Here is a 15,139-nt window from a genome sequence, read left to right as displayed (position 1 = left end):
TTTAGACCATCCCTTTTTTTTTTTTCAGGTTTGGATAAATGTTATGCCCTTCTTTGTGAAGCTGCTATTATAGTTTACATATTGGCAGTGAAACACTTGAAATCAGTTTTCATTTTTAATTTTTATTTAATGATACATTCTGAGCAGTTTGAGTCATTTCATAGAAGTTTATAAAAGAAACTTTTAATCCCTCAAAACTCTTCTTGTGAATGTTAGAGCTGACTCTTTCTTGTGGACCTACTGGGAATAATTGTCAGAACCATCCCAGGATACTACATTAGCAGCATGTTACTGTACTTGGTAGTACACAGAGAAGAGTATCTGAATAAAACTCCATTACTTTGAATGTGCTTGATCACCTTTCACTTAACTATCCCTTGTTGATATTTGTTATAAATACATGTCATCAGACGTACATCAGACTCTCTTGCTTTTGTTAGTATATTTTGGTTTTTGTTTTAATTTCAGAGTTTATAATTATGGAACTATCCTGTTATAATGAATAATCTGTTTAGGCTGTTATATGTATTTTTAATGTGAAGTTCTAGAATCTGAGCACAAAAGATGAAGTTATGAATTTCTTATGGACCACATAACACTTATTCATACCTTAATTATGGCTATGATTTAGGAAGAAACTTTTTGTGATCCTCTTTTCTTTATAGGTATGATACACCAACTTCTAAAAAGAAAGTACGAATTAAAGACCGCAGTAAACTTTCTACAGAGGAGCGCCGAAAGTTATTTGAGCAAGAGGTAGCTCAGCGGGAGGCTCAGAAACAACAGCAGCAGATGCAGAACCTGGGAATGACGTCTCCCTTGCCTTATGACTCTCTTGGGTACAGTGCCCCTCATCATCCTTTTGCTGGCTACCCACCGGGTTATCCCATGCAGGCCTATGTGGATCCCAGCAATCCTAATGCTGGAAAAGTGCTTTTGCCCACACCTAACATGGACCCTGTGTGTTCTCCTGCTCCTTACGATCATGCTCAGCCTTTGGTGGGACATTCTGCAGAACCTCTTGCTGCCCCTCCACCGGTGCCAGTGGTGCCACATGTGGCAGCTCCTGTGGAAGTTTCTAGTTCACAGTATGTGTCCCAAAGTGATGGTGTGGTACACCAAGACTCAGCTGTCTCCGTCTTGCCAGTGCCAGCCCCAGGCCCAGTCCAGGGACAGAATTATGGTGTTTGGGATTCAAACCAACAGTCTGTGAGTGTGCAGCAACAATACTCTCCTGCACAGTCTCAAGCAACTATATATTATCAAGGACAGACATGTCCAACTGTCTATGGTGTGACATCACCTTACTCACAGACTACTCCTCCAATTGTACAGGTAACTAATTCTACAGCCTGTTTTGTCTGTCTTGCCGTCTGTCTTTGGACTTTAAATGTGATGCAGCTTTTACACATTGATCAGTTTTATATGTATATTATTTACTGCTGTGTAACACATTACCCCAAACTTAGCAGCTTAAAACAGTAAATAACTATTAACCACAGATTTCATGGGTCAGGAATTCAGAAGCAGCTTAGATGAGTGTTTATGGCTCAGGGTCTTTGATGAAGTTGGTCTAGCTATTAGCCTGGGCTTGTAGTCATTTGAAAGCTAGACTGGGGGAGAATTGACTTCCCATCTCATTCACATGGTTCTTAGCAGGTGTCAGTTCCTTGCTATGTGGGCCTCTCAGTTGGGCTGCTCAAAACATGCCAGCTAACTTTCTCCAGAGGAAGTGATCAGAGAGAGACAGAGGGGGAAGGACCTCAAGACAGAAGCTACAGTGTCTTTTGTAGCCTAATCTTCAAGGTAACAGATAACCCGTGGCTTAGTGAGAGAGGAGAGACTAACACCAAGGCTGTGAATACTAGGAACTAGTGATCATGAGGGACCCATCTTGGAGGATTGGCTACCACATTATACAATGAGAATAATACAGTATTAATGTGAATGTCTTTTGGGTTACTCTCCTTTTTTGCCTATAGGCGGTCATTTACTGTTTATTCTTTTATATTCTTGCCAAGAGAGAACCCTTTGTCATGGTAATACAGTTAGGAGGAATCTTTCTGTTTTCTTCCTCTACCCAACTCATGTATTAATTTTTTTATGACCTGGATGGTTATCATCATGAAATTTGCCAGAGTGACTGAGGCAAACCTGAGGATATTACATTGGTAGGAAATAATGTTATGTTTAAAAGCTAAGAGTATAATGATTTCATTTTTCAAAGTGTTTTTTTTTTTAAGCGAGTTCCCTCTTTTTTTTTTTTTTTTGCTAAAACGAAGTATACAGTTTAAACTTTTTTAAAAAATGAAATGTACAAAGCAACATCCACTTATACATTCTTATATCTTTTCCTTCACTGTTCATTTACCCTTAAAGGTGAGTATTTTTGATGGCAAAGACTTCCAGAGTTGTTTCCTATGCACTTTACTTATTGATAAACAGTAATTTTTACTTCTGTTAGTATTTGTGTGGTGAAGCTGTATCAGAAAATTTTTTAAATGGTCAAAACAAAATGTTCTGCTTTAATTCCCAAAACTCTAATTGTATTAGCTACTTTCATTTTTTTTATACTCTCTTTAGCTACGTGTGTGTGTGTATAATGTACTTGTTATCTTGAAGACTTAAAATATTTATATCATGTTTTTAACCACTTAATATAGCTTTTAACAGGTTTTCCATTATGTGTGTATGTGTTAGTGTGTGTTGATAGCTGTATAATATCCCACTTGGGTCACTGTTCTCCTGGCATAGTCATTTAAATTGAATGTTCTTTTTTTCATAATTATAAAAAGCATTGCATTGAACATTCATATACTTACATTTTTTTCCCTTTGATATTTGGCTTAAAATGAATGTTACAGTGCTAAATAAGGCTAATAGGAAAATGGGCACTGTTGATCATCAGGTATGGATTTGTTTAGTGTATGATTTTTGGGGAAAGAGGATGTGTGTTTAATTTTGCCTCCTGCAGAAAAAAAATTGCTTAGGTCCTAACCACCTACTGTGCCTTGCTCTATTTTTCTACTCTTTTTGAATCAAGACCTTAGTTTTGAGTTTTTTCCTGAGAATGTACAAACATAAGAGAAGTGGTTAATCTCTGTCCTATTCCTATTCCTGATTCCTGGAGTATGATCTTAATCTAGATGTTAACGCCTCAGAAGTAACAGCAGTGAAAGATGTTCATTTACGACTCTTCAGTAGAGAGTTCAGTGATGATATATTGTTCTTGTAAAACAGAATCCATTTTTTCCATCCCATTGAGCAAAATATTTCTCTGGGGTTTAGAGCTTTAAGACTCTAGCATCACAATTTTATTTGTTTCCAATTTTCCAGTTTGTACCTACAGAGAAGTCTTTTATTGATTTTTTTATTCCATTTTATGTGTGCTAGATTAGTAGATATGTTCACTTAGGGTGGGTTCAGACTATCCTTCCCTTCCCCTCTCTATGAGATTAATTGATCAAGGATGATGTTTGGACTTTGGGTAATGAGAAGCATAGAGCACAGTGTGAATGAATGTGTCCTAATGTGTCTTTGGTGTTAGTCTTGGTCTTAAGTCTTAGTGTCGGCGGTGGACTTGGCCCAGTGGTTAGGGCATCTGCCTGCCAGATGGGAGGTCTGCGGTTCAAACCCTGGACCTCCTTGACCCGTGTGGAGCTGGCCCATGTGCAGTGCTGATGCATGCAAGGAGTGCCCTGCCACGCAGGGGTGTCCCCCGCATAGGGAGCCCCATGTGCAAAGAGTGCGCCCCATGAGGAGAGCCGCCCAGCATGAAAGAAAGTGCAGCCTGCCCAGGAATGGTGCTGCACACACGGAGAAGTGACACAACAAGATGACACAACAAAGAGAAACAGATTCCCATGCCGCTGACAACAACAGAAGCAGACAAAGAAGATAGACGCAGCAAATAGACACAGAGAACAGACAGCCGGGGTTGGGAGGAAGGAAGGGGAGAGAAATAAATAAATAAATAAATCTTTTTTTTTTTTTTAAAGCACTTAACTACATTAAAAAAAAAAGTCTTAATGTTTTCCTCTAAAAAATGAGCAGAATACCTCAGGGTGGTTGAGGTTTGTATGAGATAGAGGATTTGATGATAGATTTAAAGTACCATAAACCTTGAAGGTGCAATTATAGTTATTTTTCAGATACCTTAATAATATTGAAGGAGTATTGACATTAATAGGCTATGAAATAAAACTAATCAAGATCAACCATCTGGTGTATGGCTCAAAGATGGTCACCTTCAGGAGGAGGCCTTCAAGTCTTATGTCAATCAAGCCCACTATCAATCATACCAACATGTGCTATTTGAAACTTGCAAGATAAGATACCTTTGACAATAAAGTAATATGTAACACATGAAAATTCATATATGTGTATACATATAAATGTATATGTTTGTGATTCTTTTGTCGCTTGGGGCAAAGGTATTATCCAGAGATGGCTCTTGTTTCTTTGTTTTTACCACAACTGCATATGAAACAAATGCTGAATTTTCAATGAGGTTATATGATTTATTGTGATCTTGTAACATCAAAGAATGACCTATTCTTGGAAAAAATTATACTAAATCACATCTTAAAATTTTAGTGCTTAGGTGATACTTTTTTACTTTATGAAGTGACTCAGATACACAGTAATAGTAATTTTTCCCTCTAGAACAATTATGTTTTTCACTCTGTAACATATTACACCCTCTTAGATTTCTCTTGTGATTCCTATTGGAAGTCATTTTAAAGATATTTCTTGACTGGGTTTATCTTTGAGAAAATTACTTTTGCATAATTTCAAGTCACTTTAAGAAGAGACACCCGCCCCCCCCTCAAAAAAAAGAAGAGACCCATTCTTCTACAGGGTTTTCCTCAGCAAATAGATTTTTAACAGGTTCGTGGTATTTAGATATGTCTCACAAGTATATGTATTTTCTGTTCCAGATGAACTGCAAACCAGTTTCCCCTTTTGGGTTGACATAAAATCTAATTAATGCATAGGGAGTCTTTTAGGAGGTACCAGGGATTGAACCCAGGACCTTGTACATGGGAAGCAGGTACTTAACCTCTGAACTACATCCGTTCCACAGTGAGAGTTGTGGGGTTTTTTATTTTTATTATTTGTTTGTTTTTTGTTTTTTAGGAGGTACCCGGGATTGAGCCTGGGACCTTGTACATGGGAAGCAGGCTCTGACTCCCACTGAACTATATCCACTTCCTGAAGTATTTCTTTATAAGTAGTTATTGATGATATTAGTTATGACATTGACGTAAGATCGTCAGCCATTTTAGATAGGGAAAGATATTATAGAACTCTGGAAAATGTCCATTTTCTTTTTTTAAATTAAAAAAAATTTGTGAACAGTCACCATTTGCCCCAACATCCAACTGAAGCCAACAGTCCTGATTATTAAAAATCAAAAATAGGAAATGCTTCACAAATCTTTGTGTCTTTCTTGTGCAGGGGCCATGCTAATCTGCTCTATGTCATTGCGATTTTAGTAAATGTGCTGCCAAAGTGAGCACTTCCTTTTCTTTTTGACAGTTTGATTTTTAAACACCATGCCTTCAAATGAATATTGCTATATAGGGTGATTATTTAGTCCAGCAGTGCTGATATTTTTCAGATATTTTTGGCTTCTCCTTTAGGTTCTGTTTCCCTTGTGTGTTTCACATTTCTTCCTGGTGGCAAATTATCATCCTTTAAATATATATTTTACATGTTAGAAATAGTTACAACTTGCCTGGATCCTGTTCTGGTAAACAAAGGCAATAACCAAGCTGGATAATTCCATTTCAGTTCAAAAGTTGTGTCATAGCTAGCATTTGGAGCCAGAGCCTTCAAGCTAAAGAAACCACAACTTTTGCTTCACACCAATCAAATCCTTTAAAATGTCTGCATGGTGAGCCTTATTGGATCTTGTTGGACAAATTAAATTATTCATGAACATAATGTAGAGGGTTAAAGGAATTTTAGCTTCCAAAATAGTAGCATTTTTCTGTTGTGGATTTGGATGCTTGACTTCTGGTCACTGTCGAGATATTCTGGTAACGGCTTTTTCCAATGTGTTTATTTCAATCTTTTTTAGGAGGTACTGGGGATTGAACCTGGGACTTGGTACGTGGAAAGCAGACATTCAAAACACTGAGCTACACCTGTTCCCCTCAAGCTTTTTTTTTTTTTTTTTTTTTATAAACAGAATCAGGATAGTAAGTTTTATCAATCAAAATGTGTGATAAAATTGTGAAACCCTTCCTATTCCAAATGAGTAAAGCTGACAGTAGTAGGAAATGAGGTCAGAGAATTTACTTTGTGTTTATATATGAGAAAATAAATGAAGAACAGTATGGTGTAGCACCGTGTCAGGTTTTTTACTTGTCTGAATAACATGGAAATCCACTGGAGCAATTTGAACAGAGAGGCATCATCTTACACATCAAGAGGATCCCTGGTTGCTTTGGGACAAGAGAATGTGGGAATCAGGGTTAAAAGTAGAGAAGCCAGTCAAAAGGATATTAAATAATCCAGGCAAGAGAACATCATGGCTTGCAATAGAAACGGAGGAGTAGAGTTGGTAGGTAGGTAGGTAGGTAGGTAGATAGGTAGGTAGGTAGGTAGATGGATAAATGGATAGATAGATTGATTTCAAAGGTAAAGCCAATAGAATTTGTTGATGGTTTAGATGTGGGGAGAGTACGGTCAGAAAAAGAAATAGTTTGGGATTCATTACAGTATCTGATGCTCAGTTTTTTGGTTTAGGAACATTCCAATTTATCAGTTTATTCTGTTCTTCACAAGAAACTTTTTGCTGAGTCAGGAGGATTATAAGACATATGTATTAACCTCTTATATAGACAATAACTTGCCTCTTACATTCACACTTCAGGTTGCTTTCTGAGGTTCAAGGTCCTTGGAAACTCACATTCCTTAGTAAATCATTATAGAATCATACAACCCAATAGATGTTTTGTTTTGTGGGTTGTTTGTTTTTATTTTCGTTTTTGTTTTTTAAAGCAGTTGGGGTTTAGTCAAATCTCAGACTGAAGGGCAGGAATTAGGTGAAGAGATAATATTTGCTTCTCAAAATTCCCATCTTGTATCTAAATACCTAGAGATGAAAGTAATTCTGATATGTACATTTTTTTCTCAGGCTTTGCAAAACTATTCTGATAATTCTGCCTTAACTAATATTGTCTGGTTTATTATGTACACATTAAGCTGTCCTAGAATACTGGATCAAATATTGTATTCTTTTCTTCTTCTTCTCCTTTTCCTTTTCACTGTGTCCTCTCAATAATTACTCATCCAGAAATCTCCTAGGTAGCTACATTGGCTTATTCGATTCCTTTGGCACTTTTTTTCTGTTTTGGTATCAGTTGTAGCTGTTAGCATTTTGTATTTTGAGTATTGATAAATTAATGCTTCTGAGTCCTTTTACGTTTTAGAATCTGAGCTCAGGATCATTCCTTCATTCAAAATCTGTTCTTAGGTACAGGATACATATCTCTCTTGCACCTTGGCAGTTACCACCTCATAAAACAACAAGATTATTTTTCAGATTCCTAGTACCTCTTTTTCTTTAAGGAGTTTTTCTTTATTGATAATTCATAATTCCAGAATAGGTTTAAGCCCTTGCCATGAAACTAAGGTTCTTATGTAACGCCATGTATGGACTTTTCTCTGCCAGTGGTCAGGACGAACTGAGATGATTAATGTGTGAAAGGGCTTTCTAAATCATAAAGCACTGTACAAATCAGTATATGGTAAGAATTTTAGGTGTTCTGCATTCTGTTCTTCTAGGGAGGGTTGTATCATGGAGGATCACAAAAAGTTAGAAAAGTATTTTTAAAATTTGATTGCCATCTTACGTCCCCTGCTGTGAATCACACCTTTTTACCTTTTCTAGTCAGAACAACCTGTTAGTGTTGTTAGAGCTGTTTCTTAGATACCCTAGGATCAGCACTTCCTTTCTCACTCCAGCCTCATTGGGAACTAAACTATTGGACAGCTTCCATGAACAATAACAAAAAAACTTTTCTCTCTTCTTATGATAAAGCAAAAGCAAAGTAAATAAATGACTAGGGAATTATTTTTAAAAAGGAGCTTTTATGTTTGAATGTTTGAAATACAATTCTTTTGAGCATTGTATACAAATATACATACTAAAAGCAAAAAAAAATTAATGAACATATATTCTAATAAGATTTTGCCAACTTGGAAGTCAATTACTGCTTTATTAGAGTTAGAAAAGTATAAGTTATGAATTTCCTCATTTTTTATCTTTGTTTTAGAGTTATGCTCAGCCAAGTCTTCAATATATCCAGGGGCAGCAGATTTTCACAGCTCACCCACAAGGAGTGGTGGTACAGCCAACCGCGGCCGTGACTGCAATAGTTGCACCAGGGCAGCCTCAGCCCTTACAGCCAGTAAGAACTATTTTGGTTGTTAAAACTGATTGGCTGTCTACCTTGTCTTGAGAAGGTTTTCTTTTTTATTTCCTTTGGTTTGGGGTTATTATTTTTTATTTTTTTTACTCTGTTGTTTTTTTAATTTATGTAGTCACCAATTTCAGCCAAGTGCCTGGACACCCTAAGGGGAGCTCTACTCACCATTTATCGGGTTTTTTGCTTTTTGTGTTTTTAATTCTATGAAATTTACAGCTGTGTTGAAAAATACTTTGTTCCTAGGACCCTTTTTATTTATTTATACCCTGACTCACCTTGTGTTTTTATACTTTGCTATGACTATTTGAAATAATAATTTTCTAGATGAGCCATTTATTAGTATTACTGGGCACTAACTAGACTATGATACTATACGAGGCACCATGGAATAGGGATATGGAATTGAATGATATACTTCATGCTACATGTCATACAAAATGTATAATATGGAGAGAAGCTTTGGTTATTCTACAACATGTAGAGCAATCCATGTTGAAGTCTTAATGGAGTGTTTTGTTCTGTTTCGTTTTTTGATGAAATGGAAGTAGTCTGGGATGGGAAGCTAATGAGATTCTAAACAGGAGAGTAACATGATAAGATTAACGATTTAGGGCCCCGACAATTCTGGAGAGGGCTCTTATAGCAATCTGGGCAAGTGATGGTAGATTTTGACAGGTGGGACAATCACTGGAAATGGAATAAAAAGACCGAATATTAAAAGTAGTCACGGTTTAGTGTCATGAAAGGAACCAATAAAGTGAGGATTTGAAGAGGAAAGACCATTCCCAGGACGATTAGTAATTTAGCAAGTGTCAAATGATTTTAGGATATCCTTAAATGACATAGTAACTTAGGGAAAAGAGATCACTTTATACAAAATATATAGAGGACTAGGAGAATGGAGGAAGTAGAACTTAAGCCAGGTTTAAAAAACAAAACAAAACCACAATACCTTGTTGAGTAGGGTTAAAAGGAGTTAATGCATAAAGCAAGGATGCTCAAAAGCCCATGTCTGCATGAAAATGGACAGTTTATCTGAGCCAGGGGTCTTGGGTTCCTCTTCTAACTGCTCAACTAAAGGTAATGCTGAAAAATTAGTCTTCCTTAAATTAGCTTACATAGGAAAATACAGTTACAGATATATATCTTTACAAGAGTTGTGAGGATTTTAAGTTTCTCAAAATGCAGCATTAAATTTTTATAACTGAGGTTTCAAAGATACAGTGAAGTACAAAAAAAATAATAAGTGAACATTAACATTCTGTTGTATTTGCTTTTTAGATCTTTTTTTAAAAAGATGGAGATATATCTAAAGCCCACTCACCTAATCAGTATTCTGAAGTTGGTATATGTCATTTAGCATTGTTTTTTCTTTTAAGATTGAAAAATACTGCTCTGGATAATGAGCTGCTGAATATTTTTTAATGCAATGGTTCCAAATTCACTATCCAAGACAACTGTCAATTTTCTATAGGTAGAATCCCTAAGGCTCTTCAAATACACTGCCTCTGTGATCATTTCCTAGACTGAACCTTTCCTTTAACTTTTTTTAAGAGGAAGTGGATGTATATTTTTATGTATAGCTTGTAAGTGGGATATTTTGTCCTATTCGACAAAATTAGAAGACATCACTAATCAAAAACACTTAATTTTTTTTTAAGCCTGAAATGGTTGTGACAAACAATCTCCTGGATCTGCCACCTCCATCTCCTCCCAAACCAAAAACCATTGTCTTACCTCCCAATTGGAAGACAGCCCGAGATCCAGAAGGAAAGATTTATTACTACCATGTGATCACAAGGTAAGAGGGGCTATGTATTGTTGGTCAAAGAAGCTGCATATCATTTTTTAACACGCATATCTTTTCCAATACGTGGGAAATTTATCTGTAAACTTGTCCTTGACTCTCCACTGTGCTTGTTTTCTTCCTTATAATTTTTTTGGTGACGGCATATATTTTTTCAAATTGAAAACAGATTATTTTTTCTGGCAAAAATTATTCATGCTTTTTGTAGAAAACAAATACAATAGAAGAGTATGAAGAGAAAAGTATAAATACTGGAAACAGGATTCCACTGACTTAATTTTTTTTTAATATCTTTTAGACAGATAGCTTTTTGTGCATACATGTGCTTTCTTCTGTATGTGTATATATTCATGACTATATAATCTCATGTAAATTGGTAGTATTCTTTCATGTTTGTAATCTGCTTTATTTACCTAATCTATTTAATAGAACTTTCCCTATCAGTTAATGTAGAGCTACTTTATTTTTAATGCCTGATGGTACTTTATTGCAGAGATCAGCAAACTACGCCTACAGGCCACTTATTTTGCAAAATAAAGTTTCATTGAAACATAGCCAACTATTCTTTTACATATTGTCTTGCTTCTTTCACACTACAGTTGCAGAGTTGAATAGTTGTAGTAAGTCTAATAGGTGAGATATTTACTTTCATTTTCGATTTTTATTGTTGAGATGTAATGTCCTAGATTATTGGCCATTTATATATTTTTGAATTGCTTATTTAGGGCATTACCTACTCAGTTGGCATTGTTAGATATTAATTTATCAAAGGTTATTGCAAATGTTTTTTATTGTGATGTCTTGTGATTTAAAGAAGTAAATTTTCATGCAGTCAAATATTTCTGCTTAGGCCTTCTTTGTGCACATAAAAATACCTTTATAAAATAAGCCCTCAATATTTACTGGCTGAATTTAGTGATTTTAAAAATCAGTGTCTCTGTAGTTTATCAAGAATTTTGTTTTTCAACACCAAAGTAAGCTTTTTAATATACTTTCTATTTGTCCAAAAATTTTAAAGATTATACACATACACACATATCCCATCTCCCTTTTAGGTATTCCTTAGCACCTAGGAGCAAAAGTAATTATATGTCTCTTTATTATTTAATATAACACACAGCCACTTGTGTTTCTTTCATTACAATAGAAATCTGGAACTGTTTTTTTAATTCCATAGGTCAGAGGTGAGCTTATTTTTATAGTCATCTGCATAACTGAATCCCGAGTACCTTTAATGTTGCTGACTAAAAATTGCTGTGGTGGGAAAGCAAAAGACTGTAATGGCAGAACTGACCTGCCAGTTATGTTGTCAGTGCCCCTGAGACTTTCTGACATTTTAAGTAACTCCCCTCATAAGTATAGCTGCTGACTTTGGATTCCTCAACATGAATTTCCTTACTTTTACTTGTTATCCCCACATATATAGCTTGCTTTAAAAAAAAAAAATCTTTGCCTGCTTATTTTCAAAACAGCTGTAAACATGCAATGAGTTAACATGGCTGAGCCTTTCTTTTTGCAGTTGAGAATATATTATAGCAGAGGATTCAAGTTTTTTAACCTTCATATCTTTTCCATGCTGTCAGTCGTTAAACCAAAGAGGCAGAACTGCAAACAAGAAGTCTCCTAAAGCAAGGGACAGTTTTCTCACATGGTCAAAGGATTGTGAAGGGGTGCGTTGTGATTTCTTTTATTTTGCCCCAAGTGCATGCTAGGTGCAATAACCATTGGATCTCTTCATCTGCAGAAGTGGCATAGGTGGCAGGCACCTACTTGTACTTTTTAGGTTTTGCAGAATCCTATTTCCAAGACATTAAGAACTTTGTGAAAGTCAGACAAGATGTTTGCTTTTACTGCCTTCTGATACCCAGCCAATGTTGCCACATCACTGAAGAAATATGGTGGACTAAAAAAAGAGGGGATGTATCTCTAGGCTAGAATGATTGCTGCTGGGAACATAACCAAAAAAAATGTCTTTATCTTACAGAGCTGACTTGTTTATGTCTCATTGCATGTTGTATTTTATGTTGTTTGTGTATGAGCAGACACACCTATGCCCAAGGCTCTCTGTTGTCTTGTCATGACAGCATGGCTGTTCTTACCTCCTTCTAGACAGACTCAGTGGGATCCTCCTACTTGGGAAAGCCCAGGAGATGATGCAAGCCTTGAACATGAAGCTGAGATGGACCTGGGAACCCCAACATATGATGAAAACCCCATGAAGGTGAGTGTGGCTTACACATGTTTCCTGGTTATTTGGGAGTCTGTACTATAGTTCTTTCTATATGATCACATGATCTCAGGATTCCTTCTTCCTTCCTGTTCTGAAAAAATGCATGTGTAGTAAATTCTTGATGGTGGGGTGGTCATCCAAACAATACAGAAGTATATTGTGTAGAACAAAATACAAAAGCCCTTCATCATCCCACTTCCCTTTCTGGAGATAATTGCTTGTTAACCTTTTAGTGCGTTGGTTTTCAAGCTGGGACGGTTTTGCCCCTCAGGTGACATTTGGTAATGTTTAAACATTTTTGGTTATTACAGCTGAGGGGATGCTGCTGTCATCTAGTGGGTAGAGGTCAGGGAAGCCTGCTAACCATCCTCCAGTGTACATGATAGACCCTTACAACAAAGAATTGTTCAGCCCAAAAGACTAGTAGTGCCGAGGCTGAGAAGTCCTACTTCACTGTATGCTCTTCACCCTTTTTAAGCATTTACACATACATGCATGTACACACACACACACACAGGTGTTATTCTTTCTTTTCTTGCTGGGCATCACCTGTTAGAAAGGCAGAATCTCAGGTCCCCTCCCTAGACCTACTGAATTACAATCTGAACTTTAAGAAGATTCCCAGGCAATTTGCATACATCTTAAAGTCTAAGTAATAGGTGGTACTGTTTGCAATTGCCTGTAAGAGAAGTAAAAATCCTGTAAGCTTACTAGATAGATAGACAGACAGATATAAACACATACACTTGCACACAGACACACACTTCCCACTTAGAGTGAATATGTTTATCTGGCTATGTCCGCTCTACCCCTTTGCTGCTATGGAGAGTGTGTGTGTTGGGGGAGGTGGGAGTCCTACAACCATAAAGGCAATGCTTGAGTGCATAGTCTATTAGTTCGGACTTTGGATCCAAATACGCATTTCAAATCATACCTATTTGACGTTACTGCTACCCTTTCTTACCTTTTCATTGCTAGATGTCTGGGGTGGTACATTTTTTTGTTAAGATTAGTTGTTTATCAGACAAAATTTGAGCTCCTATTTAATACTAAACACTGTGCCCAGACTTGGGATGCAAAAAAATGTTGCATGGTTATTGCTACCAAGGGCCTTGTACAATTTGAAAGCTATACAATAATGTGGTTAAACGGCAAATTGGATTCAACTACGTGCCAGAGATAAGCATTGAGGAAGAAGATGACATGGTAAGAGGAATTCAGAGAAAACTTAAGAGTGAAGGTAATATTTGAATTGGGCTTTAAATGAGAGCTAGGACCTTCTCACGGCCTTTTCTGTCTCAGATCCAATCAGCCTAGTTTGTTTTGTTCCACATACTAAAGATTATCTGCTCATCTCCTTGCACGTTTTTCCTGAATATTTGTCCATAACAAAAGAGAAAAGAGGGGATAAAAGGGTGAGTTTTCCTTAAAGCTAGATTTATTATCTTAAAAGAACTAAACTTTATTTGGCCTTTTTACCTACTTTTTGGAGTTAAAATATTCTCATTTTAAAATGATGTCAATATTATGTTGTGATTGTGTTTTTGTGGTTTTGGTTTGTTGTTTGGTATTTGTTTGTTTTTTTAAATTAAAATTCATTATTGGTTCCCCCCAATTTTTATTTTATTTCACAGGTTTATGAAAGGTTTGGGAAACACTGTTTCAACACATATAAGCAGAAAATGAAGGCTCTAAAGGAAATGTCTAGGAATTGATATCTAGATTAGGTTAGGGCCTAGGAAGCAGACAGAATTGAGCCCCAGTTAGCACTGTGACTATTTCATCCATCAGACCATTTCCTGAATATATACATGGACCAGGTTATGCACTCAGTACCCTGTCAATGGGGTTGGATCAGATACCCTTCATTGATTCTTCTTTGCTTGCGTATATAGACACGTTCACAAACACACAGAAAGAAGATGCAAGGCTGTAGCTTCTCAACTCCCTCCCTAAAGTTAGTTAAAATAAATAGTTACACTGAATTCCTGAAAACCTGGAGTGCCCTTAAAGCAGCAGGATGTTCTCAGTGAAGACAATTGAAAAATGCATGAGGCATACCAATTAGGTTTCTTTAATTCTATTCTACTGTATGTATCGGAACATTTCAGATTGAGTTCAAAATTAGGATCAGGGTTAATACTTTATTCTTTTAAGGACACAATGACAGAATATTTTTGTTTTTGTTTTGTTTTTTAGAATTTGGAAATGGGCTTCTAAAAGATTGAGATATTTTAAAAATAGGTAATTGCTTTCCATTTAATAAGTAAGTATCTATTACATCCCCAAGATATGCTTATGTGCTTCACTTGGTATATAGGGGCAGGCTACAAAGATTAAAGAGATCAATAAAATGAAACTGAAATGACATCACATTCTGCATTCCCTATGACTGAGGGACTTCTGCTGTATTATATACCTGAAGAACTAGAATTTTCTTGAACTAAATCACTTTCTTTATTGTTTAAGACCAGCCTCCTAATATTCGTTTCAGTTATATCATATATATATATATATTCGTTTCAGTTATGTCATATATATATATATATATATATATTTATATTTCAGGAATTTTAAGCAACAATAAGGACTCCATTCAGAGGTCTACAAATATAGTGTATCCTAGGGAAAAAAACAACACTAAAATAAATTCAAATCACT

The 15,139-nt window shown here is 36.1% G+C and overlaps 1 protein-coding gene and 1 non-coding gene across 2 annotated transcripts in view; one reads left to right on the top strand and one right to left on the bottom strand.

Annotated features, from left to right (window-relative positions):
- Positions 1 to 15,139, top strand: part of SETD2 (SET domain containing 2, histone lysine methyltransferase) — a 130,215-nt gene that overhangs the window by 102,421 nt on the left and 12,655 nt on the right. The window contains exons 15-18 of the mRNA XM_071212047.1: positions 666 to 1,335; positions 8,289 to 8,423; positions 10,103 to 10,242; positions 12,358 to 12,469. Coding sequence (XP_071068148.1) covers positions 666 to 1,335; positions 8,289 to 8,423; positions 10,103 to 10,242; positions 12,358 to 12,469 — 1,057 coding nt within the window. The remainder of the gene's footprint in view (positions 1 to 665; positions 1,336 to 8,288; positions 8,424 to 10,102; positions 10,243 to 12,357; positions 12,470 to 15,139) is intronic.
- On the bottom strand, positions 5,416 to 5,522 carry LOC111761065 (U6 spliceosomal RNA). Its single transcript, XR_002794534.1, has one exon. It is a non-coding gene; the product is annotated as a U6 spliceosomal RNA (small nuclear RNA).

Source organism: Dasypus novemcinctus, chromosome 26 (genome assembly GCF_030445035.2).
Source record: "Dasypus novemcinctus isolate mDasNov1 chromosome 26, mDasNov1.1.hap2, whole genome shotgun sequence".
Classification (NCBI taxonomy): domain Eukaryota; kingdom Metazoa; phylum Chordata; class Mammalia; order Cingulata; family Dasypodidae; genus Dasypus; species Dasypus novemcinctus.
The sequence above is the reverse complement of the archived record's forward strand: the minus strand, read 5'-3'. Positions and strand labels throughout refer to the sequence as shown.